General features: G+C 44.5%; 1 protein-coding gene and 1 non-coding gene across 4 annotated transcripts in view; one reads left to right on the top strand and one right to left on the bottom strand.

Moving 5' to 3' along the window:
• LOC121567828 (F-BAR and double SH3 domains protein 2-like) overlaps positions 1–21,332 on the top strand; it is an 88,569-nt gene that overhangs the window by 9,744 nt on the left and 57,493 nt on the right. For all 3 annotated transcript variants that reach the window (XM_041878144.2, XM_041878146.2, XM_041878145.2), the window contains exon 3: positions 21,017–21,062. In XM_041878144.2, coding sequence (XP_041734078.2) covers positions 21,017–21,062 — 46 coding nt within the window. The remainder of the gene's footprint in view (positions 1–21,016; positions 21,063–21,332) is intronic.
• trnat-agu lies at positions 8,982–9,055 on the bottom strand. The gene has a single exon. It is a non-coding gene; the product is annotated as a tRNA-Thr (tRNA).

Genomic DNA, 21,332 nt, shown 5'->3' with positions numbered 1-21,332 from the left:
AGGCTGGCTATCTCATTGTGGAGTTATGGTGACAGATTGGAGCTACGGCGACAGATTTTAATGCAAATATTCTAAAGTCATAATAAAATAAAAAAAAGCTGTCCATTTTTCCATCAGAGGTGTGTTTCCATCAAACGGACTTGTTCCGGATAAAAAGCTGTGTGGGAAGGATGAAGTGCACATAAAAAGCTTACATTTCTATGTACCGAATAAAAAAAACTGAAGTTCAATGTGTTTCCATCACATTTTTAACTCTACCGATGGTTTTGCCACAAACTATTGCGGTAAATGGCAAACTAGCCCAATCGGGTTTTGGCTCTCTAGACTACAGACACTGATGAAGTGGACAGGTTACATGATGAGAGCAAATAAAAATTATTCGAGCAAGATCATTTTTATTTGATAATTGTCAGCCAAGCATCGATCATCATGCCACCAGCATTCAAATAATACCTTCGATATTTATTGGACATTTGCATAAAGCTCACCACCGTGCACTTAACCACTGCAAGTTATGAATGTATTAAATAATTTATGAAGTTCATCATAATTTATTTAATCTGCCTTTTAAACTATTCATGCCTTTCCATGTCGTGGTGGTACAACGTAACATATCATTGTGTGACTCCAAGTTTACTTCGACATGATAGTTATTATATCAATATTTGCACATAAATACAATTCCACTGCAATTGTCACAATCTATTTCACAGACAAAAAAATGATCCACCCTTGTCTAGTGTATTTTGTTTTTGTCAATATTGGGAAAATCTACAGACAAATGTGCTGTTTCCATCAGGCCTGTCGAGAGGTTTATTTCATGCGTCAGGTAAAGAAATGGTTGGATGGAAAGTTGGAAGCCTGGTTGGGGACAAAGAGCATGCTAGAAGGCTAGGAGCCATTTGTGTTGGAACTGTTTTTGGTGCTTTTTTGGGATGTCACTTCTTGCATCTTGGGGGCAGTAATACATACTGTGATGGGTCAGGTTATAGGTTAGGTTAAGTTTTTTAAAGGATTAGCGCTGAGAATGGTGCAATAAATATGGTGGAAGGAAACTCTCTCTCGCCCATGTTTACACCAATCCAATGCTTTTTAACTTTAGTAGTGCATGTAAGAAGAATCAAGTTAGCTACCTAGCTGTTTTATTCCCATGTTAGCTAGTGATAACTAGTATTAGTGATGCACAAGGGAGTCCTATTTGAAACATTGCCATCTCCTGGCTGCATCCTAAATGGATAGCTGCCGTTTTATGGGCTGCTGACCAATTCTGCTTTTTAAAAAAAAATGTGTTTTCACTGATTGTAACTTTTTCTTAACATCATGTTTTATGCCATTGTTTCCCATGACTGAAAAGAGCTTCTGGACATCAGAACAGTGAACATTAACCTCGATTTGAATGAAGACTTCTACTTCAATGAGTCGGCTGCGCTGGACATACTGCTCACCCAGGACCAGGCCCTAACCCCTGACACTCGGAAGAAAAGGAGACCAGGCCCTAACCCCTGACACTCGGAAGAAAAGGAGACCAGGCCCTAACCCCTGACACTCGGAAGAAAAGGAGACCAGGCCCTAACCCCTGACACTCGGAAGAAAAGGAGACCAGGCCCTAACCCCTGACACTCGGAAGAAAAGGAGACCAGGCCCTAACCCCTGACACTCGGAAGAAAAGGAGACCAGGCCTTAACCCCTGACACTCGGAAGAAAAGGAGACAGCGGTATAGACGTGGTATAGACGGTATAGACATGCAGGCATGCTAATGAGAAAATAAACCGCTTCTACCCTACCGTTCTATTGGCTCCGCCTCTACCCTACCGTTCTATTGGCCAATGTGCAATAACTGGAGAACAAACTGGACGGGCTCCATTCAAGACTATAATATCAACGGGACATTAAGAACTGTAATATACAGTCATGGCTGAACAAGGACATGGATAATATAGAGTTAGATGGGTTTTCTATCCATCGGCAGGACAGAACGGCAGCGTCCGGGAAGCTCAGGGCGGGTGGGGTGTGTCTCTTTGTTAACAACAGCTGGTGCGCAATCTCTAATATTAAGGAAGTCTCGAGGTTCTGCTCGCCTGAGTTAGAATACTTCATGATAAGCTGTAGACCATACAATTTACCAAGAGAGTTTTCATCTATATTTTTCGTAGCTGTCTATTTACCACCACAAACCGATGCTGGCACTAAGACTGCACTCAACGGGCTGTATAGGGCCATAAGCAAATAAGAACATTATTATCCAGAGGTGGCGCTCCTAGTGGCCGGTGATTTTAATGCAGGAAGACTGAAATCCGTTTTACCTAATTTCTACCAGCATGTCACCTGGGCAAATAGAGAAAAAAATCTCTATTTAGTCCACACACAGAGATGCATACAAAGCTGTCCCTCGCCCTCCATTCGGCAAATCTGACCATAACTCTTTCCTCCTGATTTCTGCTTGCAAGCAAAAATTCTAACAGGAATAACCAGTGACGTGCTCAATAGGGAAGTGGTCCGATAAAGCAGATGCTAAGCTACTGGACTGTTTCGCTAGCACAGACTGGAACATGTTCCGGGATTCATCCAATGGCATTGAGGAGTTTACCACATCAGTCACCGGCTTCATTAATAACTGCATCGACGACGTCGTCCCCACAGTGACCGTACGTACATATCCCAACCAGGAGCCATGGATTACAGGCAACATCCACACTGAGCTAAAGGCTAGAGCTTCCGCTTTCAAGGAGCGGGGACACTAATCCGGGCGCTTAAAAGAAATCCCGCTAAGCCCTCTGACGAACCATCAAACAGGCAAAGCGTCAATACAGGACAAAGATAGAATCCTACTACACCGGCTGTGATGCTTGTCGGATGTGGCAGGGCTTGCAAACTATCACGGATTACAAAGGGAAACCCAGCCGCAAGCTGCTTAGTGACGCGAGCCTACCAGACGAGCTAAATGCCTTCTATGCTCGCTTCAAAGCAAGCAACACTGAACCATGCGTGAGCGCACCAGCTGTTCCGGACAACTGTGTGATCACGCTCTCCGTAGCCGATGTGAGTAAGACCTTTAAACAGGTTAACATTCACAAGGCCGCAGGGCCAGACGGATTACCAGGACGCGTACTCTGAGCATGCACTGACCAGCTGGCAAGTGTCTTCACTAACATTTTCAACCTCTCCCAGACCCAGTCTGTAATACCTACATGTATCAAGCAGACCACCATAGCCCCTGTGCCCAAGAATGCCAAGGTAACCTGTCTAAATGACTTCCTCCCCGTAGCACTCAGATCTGTAGCTATGAAATGGCTGGTCATGGCTCACATCAACACCATCATCCCAGACACCCTGGACCCACTACAATTTGCATACCACCCCAACAGATCCACAGATGATGCAATCTCTATTGCACTCCACACTGCCTTTTCCCACAAGGAAAAAAGGAACACCTACTGTACGTGAGAATGCTGTTCATTGACTACAGCTCAGCGTTCAACACCATAGTGCCATCCAAGCTCATCACTAAGCTAAGGACCCTGGGACTGAACACATCCCTCTGCAACTTGATCCTGGACTTCCTGATGGGCCGCCCCCAGGTGGTGAGGGTAGGCAACAACAACTCCGCCACACACCCTCAACACGGGGGGCCCTCGGGTGTGCGTGCTCAGTCCCCTCCTGTACACCCACGACTGTGTGGCCGCGCATGACTCCAACGCGATCATTAAGTTTGCAGACGACACAACGGTGGTAGGCCTGATCACTGACCACGATGAGACAGCCATTCACATTGACGGGGCTGTAGTGGAGCGGGTTGAGAGTTTCAAGTTCCTCTGTTTCCACATCACTAAGGATCTATCATGGTCCAAACACACCAGCACAGTAAAAAGGCAAGACAACGGCTCGTCCCCCTCGGGAGGCTGAAAAAATGTGCATGGGCCCTCAGATCCTCAAAAAGTTCTACAGCTGCACCATTGAGAGCATGTTGACTGGCTGCATCACCGCTTGGTATGGCAACTGCTTGGCATCCGACCGTAAGGTGCTACAGAGGGTAGTACGTACGGCTCAGTACATTACTGGGGCCAAGCTCCCTGCCATCCAGGACCTCTATACCAGGCGGTGTCAGAGGACAGCCCTAAAAATTGTCAACGACTCCAGTCACCGAAGTCACGGCAAGCAGTACCAATGCACCAAGTCTGGAAACAACTGTACCCTGAACAGCTTCTACCCCAAAGTCATAAGACTGTTAAAGTGGAACTGACATCATTTTGGCAACATGAAACATTATTAAAAATCTGTTCATATACACCCCCAGGAAGAATATGATACTTTTTAAAACATGTTCTGACATGCGAGCACTTAGATATGGTCATTTTCACGTTTTCATAAATTCTTAGAGCGTTTGGGAATTACGTATACAAAGGCATTTATGAAAATTATATAGCAATATAGAGTGGGAAAGCGGCCGTGTATTTGGACAATTAATAGACATTGCAGTAAATAAAACCTAATCAAAATATGTCTCGTCCAGGACTGGAGTCTACGCAGACCGGTGCACCATAGCCAATCAGAGCTACAGTAAACAAGCCATTTGCCACACAGACCTGCCATCATTCACTTTGAACTGGACTGTGTGTTTACAGGCACTTGCAACAGCGCGACTTTAGATCATTAGAACAAAATGCCACAAAATACACCTGAATGGATTTCTGCAAATATGTCAATACCACGGTATTCCTCTTACATTTGGGAAATGTACAGTCCTATTGATCAAACAACCATGAAAAGGTAGGCTCTCTCTCCCTCAGTTATGTACATAAATAAACAACAACAAGACCAACAACTAATGCTAGCCAGAGCAAGATGAGCTAAAATCTGACGAAGGAACATTAGATAAACCCTCTCAAACTGTTTCAGCTAGTTGGCCGTCAAAATTGCACTGATACATGGGGAATTGTAGCCTACTCGTCCTTCTGCATCTTGCCTGCAACAAAGCACCCAATCTAACATGCTAAAGTTGGCTAGCTACTCACAAATGATAAGAGAGAACACCTCACTCTGACAATTTTTACTCGCCGTAGCAGAGCTGGTTAGCTAGCCTGTTTACATGTTGTCTAGAGCGTACGTGATTAACTATTACTTTTTTTTCCTACGTTTACTGACACTGGTCATATTCAGCCGGTGTTGCGCGTTCGTGAATTCTTCAGTTATTCTGCACTCTGGCACACTCAGATGAGAGTGCTCTGAAATCGGAGTAGATAGCCCGAGTGAATTTGCGAACGCAAGAGATATGCTAATTGAATAACAGTCGTTTAAGTTCTTGCTAGCTAGCCAAAAGACACCTGCATCTCTAGCTGTGTATAGCCACCAAAAAACGATATGAGGGGAAAAAGTGAGTCACTCACCCACTCCTCCAATGACATGACATGACATCCTCCTAGTAGCTAGCTAGCTAACGTTAGGCTCCGTGTTTTTAGCTTGCTACATACAGTGAGGGAAAAAAGTATTTGATCCCCTGCTGATTTTGTACGTTTGCCCACTGACAAAGAAATGATCAGTCTATAATTTTAATGGTAAGTTTATTTGAACAGTGAGAGACAGAATAACAACAAAAAAATCCAGAACAACGCATGTCAAAAATGTTATAAATTGATTTGCATTTTAATGAGGGAAATAAGTATTTGACCCCTCTGCAAAACATGTAGTTGGCCACCAGGTTTGCACACATCTCAGGAGGGATTTTGTCCCACTCCTCTTTGCAGATCTTCTCCAAGTCATTAAGGTTTCGAGGGAAAAAAGTATTTTGATCCCCTGCTGATTTTGTACGTTTGCCCACTGACAAAGAAATGATCAGTCTATAATTTTAATGGTAGGTTTATTTGATTTACCCTCCAGATTCAACGCCCCTCTTACATTCTTTGGGGAGAACTCTGTATTCTAATCAAAACTAGCAGGTGTCTGATACTCCAGCCAGGTTTGAGCCTGTCTGCATTTGTATGTCTTAGAGGAGCACAGATGGGATGAAGCTAATATGATCACATGCATTTCTGATTCCATTCGTTTTCACTGCTTTGTCAAAACACAACATTACTGAAAGAACAAACTCAGCAAACACGGTCTACAATACAGCCACAGATCATTAAATAGCACAACCACCCACCCCACCTAACAGCAAGCCTGTGAATGCTAGTTATGTGATATTGTCTGCAGTATTCCAACTGCCATATTCTGTCCTCAGTGATACCAGTCATATTAAATAATATTTCTTATTTAACCAGGTGTAAATTAGTCTTTGAGGTGTGCGTGCGTGCGAGTGAGATCTGATCATTGGTTGTTCTTGTTTACCTACAGCGGATCTAAACATGGCAGTGTTACCATGGAGGCATGAGAGGCCTAGACATGTCCAAAGATCCTGTGTGTGTGTCTACCAAGTGTAGGCTTACTTTTTCCTGTCTCTCTGAGTGTGTGTCACGAGAGAGAGCTAAGAGAAAGAGAGCTTGTCGTCCCTCCTCCCCCCTTCATCTCTCCATCCCTCTCAGTTATCCTCCTGCCCTCTTATCTGTTGTCATGGTGACAAGGTGAGCTCTGTGGTGGAGTCTAAGTGATAGGCTAGGTGATGTTGTTGTTGTTTTGCCAGTGGTAGTATGTTTGTTTAGTCTGGTCTGGATGTGGGTTTCTCTGTGCCATTGGAGAAATGACCAGTGTGTCCTCTTCATGACCCCTAAGTGCCCTCTTCATGACCCCCTAGTGCCCTCTTCATGACCCCTAAGTGCCCTCTTCATGACCCCCTAGTGCCCTCTTCATGACCCCCTAGTGCCCTCTTCATGACCCCTAAGTGCCCTCTTCATGACCCCCTAGTGCCCTCTTCATGACCCCCTAGCGCCCCTCTTCATGACCCCCTAGCGCCCCTCTTCATGACCCCCTAGCGCCCCTCTTCATGACCCCCTAGCGCCCCTCTTCATGACCCCCTAGTGTCCTCTTCATGACCCCCTAGCGCCCCTCTTCATGACCCCCTAGCGCCCCTCTTCATGACCCCCTAGTGCCCTCTTCATGACCCCCCTAGTGCCCTCTTCATGACCCCCTAGTGCCCTCTTCATGACCCCCTAGTGCCCTCTTCATGACCCCCTAGCGCCCCTCTTCATGACCCCCTAGTGTCATCTTCATGACCCCCTAGTGTGTGTGTGTGTGTGTGTGTGTGGCCTTTTATGTAACACAGCATCTGTGAACTCCTAATTATTTGGTATTCCCATCACCGTAGCACAGACTCAATGAAAGCCTGTTCATTTCATTTTTTTTTTTACTGTGATCACACACTTAAGCTTCCTATTATTTTGTTTAGGTCTGTTACATTCTGTTTGATTCATTGGCTAAGAGCAGGTAGAATAACCAACATAAATATGTATTGGCTAAGCCAGAGCAGGTAGAATAACCAACAGAAAGATGTATTGGCTAAGCCAGAGCAGGTAGAATAGCCAACAGAAAGATGTATTGGCTAAGCCAGAGCAGACAGAATAACCAACAGAAAGATGTATTGGCTAAGCCAGAGCAGACAGAATAACCAACAGAAAGATGTATTGGCTAAGCCAGAGCAGACAGAATAACCAACAGAAAGATGTATTGGCTAAGCCAGAGCAGACAGAATAACCAACAGAAAGATGTATTGACTTTTTTATAATTTATCAATTATTTAAACGTTTATAAATGACTTGTTGCTGTAGCTATTTAATCCTGAAGTGTAAGTAGTTTGCAGTTTTAGATTGGGTACTGCTATCAAGTTTACTAATCATTTGTAAATAGGTTCTTATTAAGAATGATTTTGACCTTGAACCCAAGCATTAATAGGCCTAAGTATATAATAATATAATATAATAATAATATATAATAATATAATAATAATAATAATATGCCATTTAGCAGACGCTTTTATCCAAAGCGACTTACAGTCATGCGTGCATACATTTTTTTGTGTATGGGTGGTCCCGGGGATCGAACCCACTACCTTGCCGTTACAAGCGCCGTGCTCTACCAGCTGAGCTACAGAGGACCACGCGTCATTGGCAAATAATTTACAACTTCATAAGAATCTTTATAAATAGTTTAACTCTCTGACATTAGTACATATTAGGCTATATAATGAGGATTTTAAATATACTGAACAAAAATATAAACACAACAATTGTAACTATTTTATTGAGTTACAGTTCATATAAGGAAATCAGTCAATTAAAATGAATTCATTAGGCCTTAATCTAGGTATTTCACATGACTGGGCAGGGGCGCAGCCATGGGTGGGCCTTGGAGGGCATAGACCCACTTGGGAACCAGGCCCAGCCAATCAGAATTATTTTTTTCCCCCACAAAAGGACTTTATTACAGACAGAAATACTCCTCAGTTTCATCAGCTGTCCGGGTGGCTGGTTTCAGACGATCTCGTAGGTGAAGAAGCCAGATGTGGAGGTCCTGGGCTGGCGTGGTTACACGTGGTCTGCGGTTGTGAGGCCGGTTGGACGTACTGCCAAACTCTCTAAAACGACGTTGGAGGCGGCTTATGGTAGAGAAATTAACATTCAATTCTCTGGCAACAGCCCTGGTGGACATTCCTGCAGTCAGCATGCCAATTGCAAGCTCCCTCAAACGTGAGACATCTGTGGCATTGTGTTGTGTGACAAAACTGCACATTTTAGAGTGGCCTTTTATTGTCCCAGCACAAGGTGCCCCTGTGTAATGATCATGCTGTTTATTCAGCTTCTTGATATGCAACACCTGTCAGGTGGATGGATTATCTTGGCAAAGGAGAAATGCTCACTAACAGGGATGTAAACACATTTGTGCGTTTAAGGCTGTTTCCAGTCCAGACTCAATGGGCATGTCATTTAATTGAAATGACCATTGAACAGCAGGAAATATCCCAGTTTGTGTCTTAACCTTTAGGCTACCCTTTGAAGGTGGAATGTGATCTGTTCTCAAGCCACTAGTGTAACCACATGCTGCCAATAGAAAAAGGCACTGCTGAGATTCGAACTCAGGATCTCCTGTTTACTAGACAGGCGCTTTAACCAACTAAGCCACAGCACCGGGTAACTCCTCAGGCTGCTCTTGAGTGTTTTGTTAATGGTTCAGAGGTCCCATTGACGAGTGACTCAGTTCTTTGTAAAGCAACCTCCGGACCAAAGTTCAGCATACTCCTCCTAAACAGGATATTCAAAGTGGAGAGGTGGGAATAAACGTCTGTGAGCCTTTCTTTTAGAAACTTAAACTAGAAATTCAAACAGTTTCAGTAGTTTATATTGTTGTTATTAAGGTTAATTTAATTTTCAGGGTTTTTTCTGCCAAAGTGATTGAAGTTTAGTTTATTTAAAATTTGTAGAGGCTTTGAGTTTGTCGTAGTAAAACAGTCTGCCCCCTGTGACGCTCGAACTCACGACCTTCAGATTGTGAGACCGACGCGCTGCCTACTGCGCCAAAGAGGCCCAAAGCATGAGTATCGGGAGCACGTGTCTGTTTCCATGTGTCGGGTTTCTAGGGTAAATGGTGGAGGTGGGGTTAAACACTGATCCTTGATTGGCTGATGGTGCTTCAACCGGAGGCTCTGGTTCAGAGCACAGCTTTAGACCAGAGATGCCTAGTCTGTCTGTATGTCTGTCCATCTGTTGGTCTGTCTGTCTGTCTGTGTCTTTCTATGTAAATAAGGCACACTCAGGAGAGAGAGGATAAAGTGTTTTGTGAGGTGTGTGTGTGTGTGTTTGTGACACTGTTCCATTGTGGACAGAGAAAAGAGAGGGGATTTCTATAGGGGGTGTTTGGTGCAGTCTAAACAGTGACTAGGGAACCTGTGGAATTTGTACTATTTGATTGAGTTGTAAACCCAGAATGTCTACAGTTCCGTTTATCACACACACACACACACACACACACACACACACACACACACACACACACACACACACACACACACACACACACACAGTAAAGAGCTTGATGAGGTCTCTTCCTGTCTGGGCTGTAATTAGTGTTTGAGGGGTTTGTGGGTAGCCTAATTATGCTCTCTAAGTGTCGTCTTCCTCCCCTCATCTATCCATACATCTCTCCCTCCATCTGCAGACCCCCCAGTCTGTCTGTCTGTCTGTCTGTCTGTCTGTCCTTCTGTTTGAAACCCCGGAACAGTGATTGTTCTGGTTTGTGTGTGTTGGGGGGGAGGTGTCATCCAAAATTCCATGACGGTCACAGCCCTAGTAGTGGGTCAAGTTTAGAGGGAGAAGGGTGGGAGGTTATATCTGTTTAGAGGGAGAAGAGTGGGAGGTTATCTGTTTAGAGGGAGAAGGGTGGGAGGTTATCTGTTTAGAGGGAGAAGGGTGGGAGGTTATCTGTTTAGAGGGAGAAGGGTGGGAGGTTATCTGTTTAGAGGGAGAAGGGTGGGAGGTTATCTGTTTAGAGGGGGGAGTGTGGGAAGTTATCTGTTTAGAGGGAGAAGGGTGGGAAGTTATCTGTTTAGAGGGAGAAGGGTGGGAGGTTATCTGTTTAGAGGGAGAAGAGTGGGAGGATATATCTGTTTAGAGGGAGAAGAGTGGGAGGATATATCTGTTTAGAGGGAGAAGGGTGGGAGGTTATCTGTTTAGAGGGGGAAGTGTGGGAGGTTATCTGTTTAGAGGGGGAAGTGTGGGAGGTTATCTGTTTCTGAGAGTTTGAAGTGGAAGCTAGTAACATGACTGTGCTGGTTTAACTGTCCTGGGAAAGATACTTTGTGTGTGTGTGCGTGGGTGGGTGGGTGGACAAGCAGGCCCAGGGGACCTGACTCAGAAACAGATCAGCTTTCACTGCCCCAGCCAGGTCTGCCCAGAGGAAGAACGCACCCTGTATGTATGTTAGTTGTGTGTTTGATTTGTTTAATTTGATATGTCCAGACATGTCTCATGGCATGAAGCAGGTTTACACACACACGCACACACAGGGTTTTTTCTGCCATTCAAATCCATAGGCATTCTTTCGGGCCGCCTATGTCCAAACAGTGTAATATATATATATATATATACAGTGGGGAGAACAAGTATTTGATACACTGCCGATTTTGCAGGTTTTCCTACTTACAAAGCATGTAGAGGTCTGTAATTTTTATCATAGGTACACTTCAACTGTGAGAGACAGAATCTAAAACAAAAATCCAGAAAATCACATTGTATGATTTTTAAGTAATTAATTTGCATTTTATTGCATAACATAAGTATTTGATACATCAGAAAATCTGAACTTAATATTTGGTACAGAAACCTTTGTTTGCAATTACAGAGATCATACGTTTCCTGTAGGTCTTGACCAGGTTTGCACACACTGCAGCAGGGATTTTGGCCCACTCCTCCATACAGACCTTCTCCAGATCCTTCAGGTTTCGGGGCTGTCGCTGGGCAATACGGACTTTCAGCTCCCTCCAAAGATTTTCTATTGGGTTCAGGTCTGGAGACTGGCTAGGCCATTCCAGGACCTTGAGATGCTTCTTACGGAGCCACTCCTTAGTTGTCCTGGCTGTGTGTTTCGGGTCGTTGTCATGCTGGAAGACCCAGCCACGACCCATCTTCAATGCTCTTACTGAGGGAAGGAGGTTGTTGGCCAAGATCTCGCGATACATGGCCCCATCCATCCTCCCCTTAATATGGTGCAGTCGTCCTGTCCCCTTTGCAGAAAAGCATCCCCAAAGAATGATGTTTCCACCTCCATGCTTCGCGGTTGGGATGGTGTTCTTGGGGTTGTACTCATCCTTCTTCTTCCTCCAAACACGGCGAGTGGAGTTTAGACCAAAAAGCTCTATTTTTGTCTCATCAGACCACATGACCTTCTCCCATTCCTCCTCTGGATCATCTAGATGGTCATTGGCAAACTTCAGACGGGCCTAGACATGCGCTGGCTTGAGCAGGGGGACCTTACGTGCGCTGCAGGATTTTAATCCATGACGGCGTAGTGTGTTACTAATGGTTTTCTTTGAGACTGTGGTCCCAGCTCTCTTCTGGTCATTGACCAGGTCCTGCCGTGTAGTTCTGGGCTGATCCCTCACCTTCCTCATGATCATTGATGCCCCACGAGGTGAGATCTTGCATGGAGCCCCAGACCGAGGGTGATTGACCGTCATCTTGAACTTCTTCCATTTTCTAATAATTGCGCCAACAGTTGTTGCCTTCTCACCAAGCGGCTTGCCTATTGTCCTGTAGCCCATCCCAGCCTTGTGCAGGTCTACAATTTTATCCCTGATGTCCTTACACAGCTCTTTGGACTTGGCCATTGTGGAGAGGTTGGAGTCTGTTTGATTGAGTGTGTGGACAGGTGTCTTTTATACAGGTAACGAGTTCAAACAGGTGCAGTTAATACAGGTAATGAGTGGAGAACAGGAGGGCTTCTTAAAGAAAAACTAACAGGTCTGTGAGAGCCGGAATTATTTCTGGTTGGTAGGTGATCAAATACTTATGTCATGCAATAAAATGCAAATTCATTACTTAAAAATCATACAATGTGATTTTCTGGATTTTTGTTTTAGATTCAGTCTCTCACAGTTGAAGTGTACCTATGATAAAAGTTACAGACCTCTACATGCTTTGTAAGTAGGAAAACCAGCAAAATCGGCAGTGTATCAAATACTTGTTCTCCCCACTGTATATATATATATATATATATACACAGTGAGGGAAAAAGGTATTTGATCCCCTGCTGATTTTGTATCTTGTCCCTGACATCCTTGGAGAGCTCTTTGGTCTTGGCCATGGTGGAGAGTTTGGAATCTGATTGATTGATTGCTTCTGTGGACAGGTGTCTTTTATACAGGTAACAAACTGAGATTAGGAGCACTCCCTTTAAGAGTGTGCTCCTAATCTCAGCTCGTTACCTGTATAAAAGACACCTGGGAGCCAGAAATCTTTCTGATTGAGAGGGGGTCAAATACTTATTTCCCTCATTAAAATGCAAATCAATTTATAAAATTTTTGACATGTGTTTTTCTGGATTTTCTTGTTGTTATTCTGTCTCTCACTGTTCAAATAAACCTACCATTAAAATTATAGACTGATCATTTCTTTGTCAGTGGGCAAACGTACAAAATCAGCAGGGGATCAAATACCTTTTTCCCTCACTATATATATATATATATATATATATATATATATATACACACATATATACACATATACATATATACATACAGTTGAAGTCGGTCGGAAGTTTACATACACACACAAACTATAGTTTTGGGCAAGTCGGTTAGGACATCTACTTTGTGCATGACACAAGTCATTTTTCCAACAATTGTTTACAGACAGATTATTTCACTTATAATTCACTGTATCACAATTCCAGTGGGTCAGAAGTTTACATACACTAAGTTGACTGTGCCTTTAAACAGCTTGGAAAATTCCTGAAAATGATGTAATGGCTTTAGAAGCTTTAGAAGCTAATTGACATCATTTGAGTCAATTGGAGGTGTACCTGTGGATATATTTCAAGGCCTACCTTCAAACTCAGTGCCTCTTTGCTTGACATCATGGGAAAATGAAAATAAATCAGCCAAAAAAATTGTAGACCTCCACAAGTCTGGTTCATCCTCGGGAGCAATTTCTATCTGTACAAACAATAGTACGCAAGTATAAACACCATGGGACCACGCAGCCGTCATACCGCTCAGGAAGGAGACGCGTTCTGTCTCCTAGAGATTAATGTACTTTGGTGCGAAAAGTGCAAATCAATTCCAGAACATCAACTGCAACTGCACATGGGGACAAAGATTGTACTTTTTGGAGAAATGTCCTCTGGTCTGATGAAACAAAAATAGAACTGTTTGGCCATAATGACCATCGTTATGTTTGGAGGAAAAAGGGGAATGCTTGCAAGCCGATGAACACCATCCCAACCGTGAAGCACGGGGGTGGCAGCATCATGCCGTGGGGGTGCTTTGCTGCAGGAGGGACTGGTGCACTTCACAAAATACATTTACGTCATTTAGCAGACGCTCTTATCCAGAGCAACTTACAGTTAGTGCATACATTATTCTTTTTTATTTTCATACTGGCCCCCCGTGGGAAACAAACCCACAACCCTGTTGTTGCAAACACCATGCTCTACCAACTGAGCTACCTCCCTGCCGGCCATTCCCTCCCCTACCCTGGACGACACTGGGCCAATTTTGCGCCGCCCCATTGGTCTCCCGGTTGCGGCCGGCTACAGCAGAGCCTGGATTCGAACCAGGATCTCTAGTGGCACAGCTAGCACTGCGATGCAGTGCCTTAGACCACTGCGCCACTCGGGAGGCAAATTTCTTGTTAACAAACTATAGTTTTGGGCAAGTCGGTTAGGACATCTACTTTGTGCATGACACAAGTCATTTTTCCAACAATTGTTTACAAATAGATGGCATCATGAGGAAGGAATATTATGTGGATATATTGAAGCAAAATCTCAAGACATCAGTCAGGAAGTTAAAGTTTGGCCGCAAATGGGTCTTCCAAATGGACAATGACCCCAAGCATACTTCCAAAGTTGTGGCAAAGTGGCTTAAGGACAACAAAGTAAAGGTATTGGGGTGGCCATCACAAAGCCCTGACCTCATTCCTATAGAAAATGTGTGGGCAGAACTGAAAAAGCGTGTGCGAGCAAGGAGGCCTACAAACCTGACTCAGTTACACCAGCTCTGTCAGGAGGAATGGGCCAAAATTCACCCAACTTATTGTGGGAAGCTTGTGGAAGGCTACCCGAAAGGTTTGACCCAAGTTAAACAATTTAAAGGCAATGCTACCAAATACTAATTGAGTGTATGTAAACTTCTGATCCACTGGGAATGTGATGAAAGAAATAAAAGCTAAAATATATCATTCTCTCTACTATTATTCTGACATTTCACATTCTTAAAATAAAGTGGTGATCCTAACTGACCTAAGACAGGGAATTTTTACTAGGATTAAATGTCAGGAATTGTGAAAAACTGAGTTTAAATGTATTTGGCTAAGGTGTATGTAAACTTCCGACTTCAACTGTATATATACAGTGCCTTCAGAAAGTATTCACACCCCTTGACATTTTCCTCATTTTGGGAAACAAATTGATTTAATTGTTATTTTTTGTCAATGATCTACACAAAATACTCTAATGTCGATGTGGACAAAAACTATAACATTGTAAAGAATTCATGAAAAATTAAACACTCAAATATCTTGATTACATAAGTATTCAACCCCCTGAGTCAATACATGTTAGAATCACCTTTATCAGCGATTACAGCTGTGAGTCTTTCTGGGTAAGTCTCGAAGAGCTTTGCACAAAATTCTTCAAACTCTGTCAAGTTGGTTATTGATCATTGCAGCCATTTTCAAGTCTTGCAATAGATTTTCAAGGCGATTTAAGTCAAAACTGTAACTAGGCCACTCAGAAACATTCAATGTCCTTGGTAAGCAACTCCAGTGTATATTTGGCCTTGTGTTTTAGGTTATTGTCCTGCTGAAAGGTGAATTTGTCTCCCAGTGTCTGTTGGAAAGCGGACTTAACCAGGTTTTCCTCTAGGATTTTGCCTGTGCTTAGCTCAATTCCGTTTATTTTTAACCCCCAAAAACTCCCTTGCCGATGACAAGCATACCCATAACATGATGCACTCACCACCATGCTTGAAAATATGAAGAGTGGTACTTAGTGATGTGTTGTGTTGGATTTGCCCCAAACAAAACGCTTTGTATTCAGGATATAAGGACATCTTTGCAACATTTTTTGCAGTTTTACTTCAGTGCTTTATTGCAAACAGGATGCATGTTTTGGAATATTTTTTATTCTGTGCAAGCTTCCTTTTATTCACTCTGTCAATTAGGTTAGCATTGTGCAGTAACTACAATGTTGTTGATCTCAAAGTTAATATTATTACCAAAAAAAAAATAATTACACTTTTCCAGAGTGAAGGAAAAGCAGCCAACAAGTGCTCAGCATATGTGGGAACTCCTTCAAGACTGTTGGATAAGCATTCCAGGTGAAGCTGGTTGAGAGGATTTTAGATTCTTCAAAGTAGCCACCCTTTGCCTTGATGACAGCTTTTCACACTCTTGGCATTCTCTCAACCAGCTTCACCTGGAATGCTTTTCCAACAGTCTTGAAGGAGTTCCAACATATGCTGAGCACTTGTTGGCTGCTTTTCCTTCACTCTGGAAAAGTGTTATTATTATTTTTTGGTAATAATATTAACTTTGAGCTCTAACAATCACCAAAATAAAAGCTAGACAGTCAGGGAGAATTGAAATTTCCCCAAACAATGAATTTAACAGCATAGATTTTGTTATTATGTGTGAGCAAATGAACACAGCATTAGCCATTAGCATTAGCCATTAGCATTAGCCATGGCAAGATGTGTAGAATTGCAGAAAATTAGCTTTAAACCTGCAAAACTTTCTCTCAGCTCCATGGAGAAATGTGTAGAATTGCAGGAAATTGGCTTAAAAATTTGAAGATGCTAAGATAGGGGCCTCACCGACTGGGTGACTCAACCCTTTCCACACCCCCTGCCACGCCCCCGGCCACGCCCACCACCTAAGCCCCTTTTTTGATCCAGAAAACAAACTTATACGCACACACACACACACACACACACACACACACACACACACACACACAGCTGGTTGTGTATGGTTTGTGTGTGTGTGTGTGGTGTCTGTATGTCTGTGTTAGGCTTGCATGATATACCATTTATACCGTATACCTGTGTATTTTGAAACACAGACAGCATGATTTTCAATACCTTTTAAGAAAATGCGGGGCTGCGTGCTACGCCACTGCTTATAACCATAAGTTAAGTCTAACTATAAGAAATCTAAGATGTGTCAAATAAATTATATCCAGCTCAGGGCTCCAGGTATGCATTGTGTTGCTAACTTGGTAGCTACAGTGTGGGAAAAAAGTATTAGATTGTGTATGTTTGCCCACTGACAAAGAAATGACCAGTCTATCATTTTAATGGTAGGTTTATTTGAACAGTGAGAGACAGAATAACAACAAGAAATCCAGAAAAACGCATGTCAAAAATGTTATAAATTGATTTGCATTTTAATGAGGGAAATAAGTATTTGACCCCCTCTCAATCAGAAAGATTTCTGGCTCCCAGGTGTCTTTTATACAGGTAACGAGCTGAGATTAAGAGCACACTCTTAAAGGGAGTGCTCCTAATCTCAGCTTGTTACCTGTATAAAAGACACCTGTCCACAGAAGCAATCAATCAATCAGATTCCAAACTCTCCACCATGGCCAAGACCAACGAGCTCTCCAAGGATGTCAGGGACAAGATTGTAGACCTACACAAGGCTGGAATAGGCTACAAGACCATCGCCAAGCAGCTTGGTGAGAAGGTGACAACAGTTGGTGTGCGATTATTCACAAATGGAAGAAACACAAAAGAACTGTCAATCTCCCTCGGCCTGGGGCTCCATGCAAGATCTCACCTCGTGGAGTTGCAATGATCATGAGAACGGTGAGGAATCAGCCCAGAACTACACGGGAGGATCTTGTCAATGATCTCAAGGCAGCTGGGACCATAGTCACCAAGAAAACAATTGGTAACACACTACGCTGTGAAGGACTGAAATCCTGCACACCCGCAAGGTCCCCCTACTCAAGAAAGCACATATACAGGGCCGTCTGAAGTTTGCCAATGAACATCTGAATGATTCAGAGGAGAACTGGGTGAAAGTGTTGTGGTCAGATGAGACCAAAATAGTAGCTCTTTGGCATCAACTCAACTCACCGTGTTTGGAGGAGGAGGAATGCTGCCTATGACCCCAAGAACACCATCCCCACCGTCAAACATGGAGGTGGAAACATTATGCTTTGGGGGTGTTTTTCTGCTAAGGGGACAGGACAACTTCACCGCATCAAAGGGACGATGGACGGGGCCATGTACCGTCAAATCTTGGGTGAGAACCTCCTTCCCTCAGACAGGGCATTGAACATGGGTCGTGGAAGGGTATTCCAGCATGACAACGACCCTAAACACACGGCCAAGGCAACAAAGGAGTGGCTCAAGAAGAAGCCCATGAAGGTCCTGGAGTGGCCTAGCCAGTATCCAGCCTAGCCAGTCTCCAGACCTTAATCCCAAAGAAAATCTGAAGAGGGAGCTGAAGTTGCCAAACATCAGCCTTGAAACCTTAATGACTTGGAGAAGATCTGCAAAGAGGAGTGGAACAAAATCCCTCCTGAGATGTGTGCAAACCTGGTGGCCAACTACAAGAAATGTCTGACCTCTGTGATTGCCAACAAGGGTTTTGCCACCAAGTACTAAGTCATGTTTTTGCAGAGGGGTCAAATACTTATTTCCCTCATTAAAAATGCAAATCAATGTATAACATTTTTGACATGCGTTTTTCTGGATTTTTGTTGTTGTTATTCTGTCTCTCACTGTTAAAATTATAGACTGATCATGTCTTTGTCAGTGGGCAAACATACAAAATCAGCAGGGGATCAAATACTTAATTCGCTCACTGTAAGTGGCTAGACGTCGAGATCAAGCTTCCTGTTTACAGCAGAAACATTCAATCCCCTCCTGGATCAAGATCCCTGTTTCCTAAATTGTTTTGTGCGAGAGAGAAAAACCTCCGGTATTACTGTATACCCCGGTATTGGTACAGAAACGGTATGACGGTATGAACCTGGATACCGCCCAACTCTGGTGTGTGTGTAAGAATGGTATGGTCATGGTAATGTGCTCTGCATGCCCCTCTCATACAGGGCAATGTGATGTGGAGAGACTATACAGGCGGTGAATGAGGATCTGTCACATCAAGTATGTAATGCTAGGCCTATCTATGTTATAGATCTAGTATGTATGCATTCCTCTGCTGTGATAGGGGCTCCACTGTCCCGCTCTGTTGGATGTATGGGGGATGGAGGGATGGGAGGGGGGTAGAAAGGGGCGGAGCAGGGGGAGGAGAGCGAGAGGGATAGAACTTCCTGCCAGTCTCTCTCACTCTGCTCTCCTTCCTCCCTCTTTATCGCTGAGTCCTCTCTCTCTCTCTCTCACTCTGCTCTCCTTCCTCCCTCTTTATCGCTGAGTCCTCTCTCTCTCTCTCTCACTCTGCTCTCCTTCCTCCCTCTTTATCGCTGAGTCCACTCTCTCTCTCTCTCACTCTGCTCTCCTTCCTCCCTCTTTATCGCTGAGTCCTCTCTCTCTCTCTCTCACTCTGCTCTCCTTCCTCCCTCTTTATCGCTGAGTCCTCTCTCTCTCTCTCTCACTCTGCTCTCCTTCCTCCCTCTTTATCGCTGAGTCCTCTCTCTCTCTCTCTCACTCTGCTCTCCTTCCTCCCTCTTTATCGCTGAGTCCACTCTCTCTCTCTCACTCTGCTCTCCTCTCTCTCTCTCTCACTCTGCTCTCCTTCCTCCCTCTTTATCACTGAGTCCTCTCTCTCTCTCTCTCACTCTGCTCTCCTTCCTCCCTCTTTATCGCTGAGTCCTCTCTCTCTCTCTCTCACTCTGCTCTCCTTCCTCCCTCTTTATCGCTGAGTCCACTCTCTCTCTCTCACTCTGCTCTCCTCTCTCTCTCTCTCACTCTGCTCTCCTTCCTCCCTCTTTATCTCTCTTTCTCCCTCTCTTCATGCATTCCCTCTCTCCGTCTCTTGGCAATTCGACCAAACCAACAGAAATCCCCTCCAGAACACTAAATGATAGTTGAGTGTACTTCGCCCTGCTCCGCCAGGAACATGACAGCATTGTCTGATGTTCACATGGCTTAGAAGAGAACACACACACACACACACACACACACACAAGGATGTTGAGCTGAAAACATTGCTTTGGTTGTCCTTTTAAAGATCAGAGTAATTTTGCTGAGTGTTTCTGAAACTTAGATTTTAAATGGTCTATAAAGTAGTGTTTGACGGGAACAGTTCAGAGTGACTGTGTTGCTAGGTAGAATGTACCAGTGAGATTCCCATGCTTCCTTCCTCCAGTCGTCTAGCCTGGTAGTGTCTCACTGGGAGGTGTGTTCTAGCCTGGTAGTGTCTCACTGGGAGGTGTGTTTTAGCCTGGTAGTGTCTCACTGGTAGGTGTGTTCTAGCCTGGTAGTGTCTCACTGGTAGGTGTGTTCTAGCCTGGTAGTGTCTCACTGGGAGGTGTGTTCTAGCCTGGTAGTGTCTCACTGGGAGGTGTGTTCTAGCCTGGTAATGTCTCACTGGGAGGTGTGTTCTAGCCTGGTAGTGTCTCACTGGGAGGTGTGTTCTAGCCTGGTAGTGTCTCACTGGGAGGTGTGTTCTAGCCTGGTAATGTCTCACTGGGAGGTGTGTTCTAGCCTGGTAGTGTCTCACTGGGAGGTGTGTTCTAGCCTGGTAGTGTCTCACTGGGAGGTGTGTTCTAGCCTGGTAATGTCTCACTGGGAGGTGTGTTCTAGCCTGGTAGTGTCTCACTGGGAGGTGTGTTCTAGCCTGGTAGTGTCTCACTGGGAGGTGTGTTCTAGCCTGGTAGTGTCTCACTGGGAGGTGTGTTCTAGCCTGGTAGTGTCTCACTGGGAGGTGTGTTCTAGCCTGGTAGTGTCTCACTGGGAGGTGTGTTCTAGCCTGGTAGTGTCTCACTGGGAGGTGTGTTCTAGCCTGGTAGTGTCTCACTGGGAGGTGTGTTCTAGCCTGGTAGTGTCTCACTGGGAGGTGTGTTCTAGCCTGGTAATGTTTCACTGGTAAGTGTGTTCTAGCCTGGTAATGTCTCACTGGGAGGTGTGTTCTAGCCTGGTAATGTCTCACTGGTAGGTGTGTTCTAGCCTGGTAATGTCTCACTGGGAGGTGTGTTCTAGCCTGGTAGTGTCTCACTGGGAGGTGTGTTCTAGCCTGGTAGTGTCTCACTGGTAGGTGTGTTCTAGCCTGGTAATGTCTCACTGGGAGGTGTGTTCTAGCCTGGTAATGTCTCACTGGGAGGTGTGTTCTAGCCTGGTAGTGTCTCACTGGGAGGTGTGTTCTAGCCTGGTTTACTACTGTAACACTGCTCCATCTGCAGCACAGTCAATGGTTGATCTTCTTTTGTCTGTGAACTGTAACATCTCTCTCTTTCTTCTCTCTCTAGGACATACAGTCTGAAGAAGGGCCAGTTGGAGAGGGACTATGCCCAGGTAAGAGCCTGTGTAATACAGCCTGAGGATCTTTCTCCTGGAGGAGGGGGACCAGGCTGGCCCTTAGCTCTCAATATCTGCCCCTTGGAGTGGAGTAGAGTGGAGTGGCTTTTAACCAGGCTGGCCCTTAGCTCTCAATATCTGTCCCTAGGAGTGGAGTAGAGTGGAGGGGCTTTTAACCAGGCTGGCCCTTAGCTCTCAATATCTGTCCCTAGGAGTGGAGTAGAGTGGAGGGGCTTTTAACCAGGCTGGCCCTTAGCTCTCAATATC

The sequence above is a fragment of the Coregonus clupeaformis genome, chromosome 25 (genome assembly GCF_020615455.1).
Source record: "Coregonus clupeaformis isolate EN_2021a chromosome 25, ASM2061545v1, whole genome shotgun sequence".
Classification (NCBI taxonomy): Eukaryota; Metazoa; Chordata; class Actinopteri; order Salmoniformes; family Salmonidae; genus Coregonus; species Coregonus clupeaformis.
The sequence above is the reverse complement of the archived record's forward strand: the minus strand, read 5'-3'. Positions and strand labels throughout refer to the sequence as shown.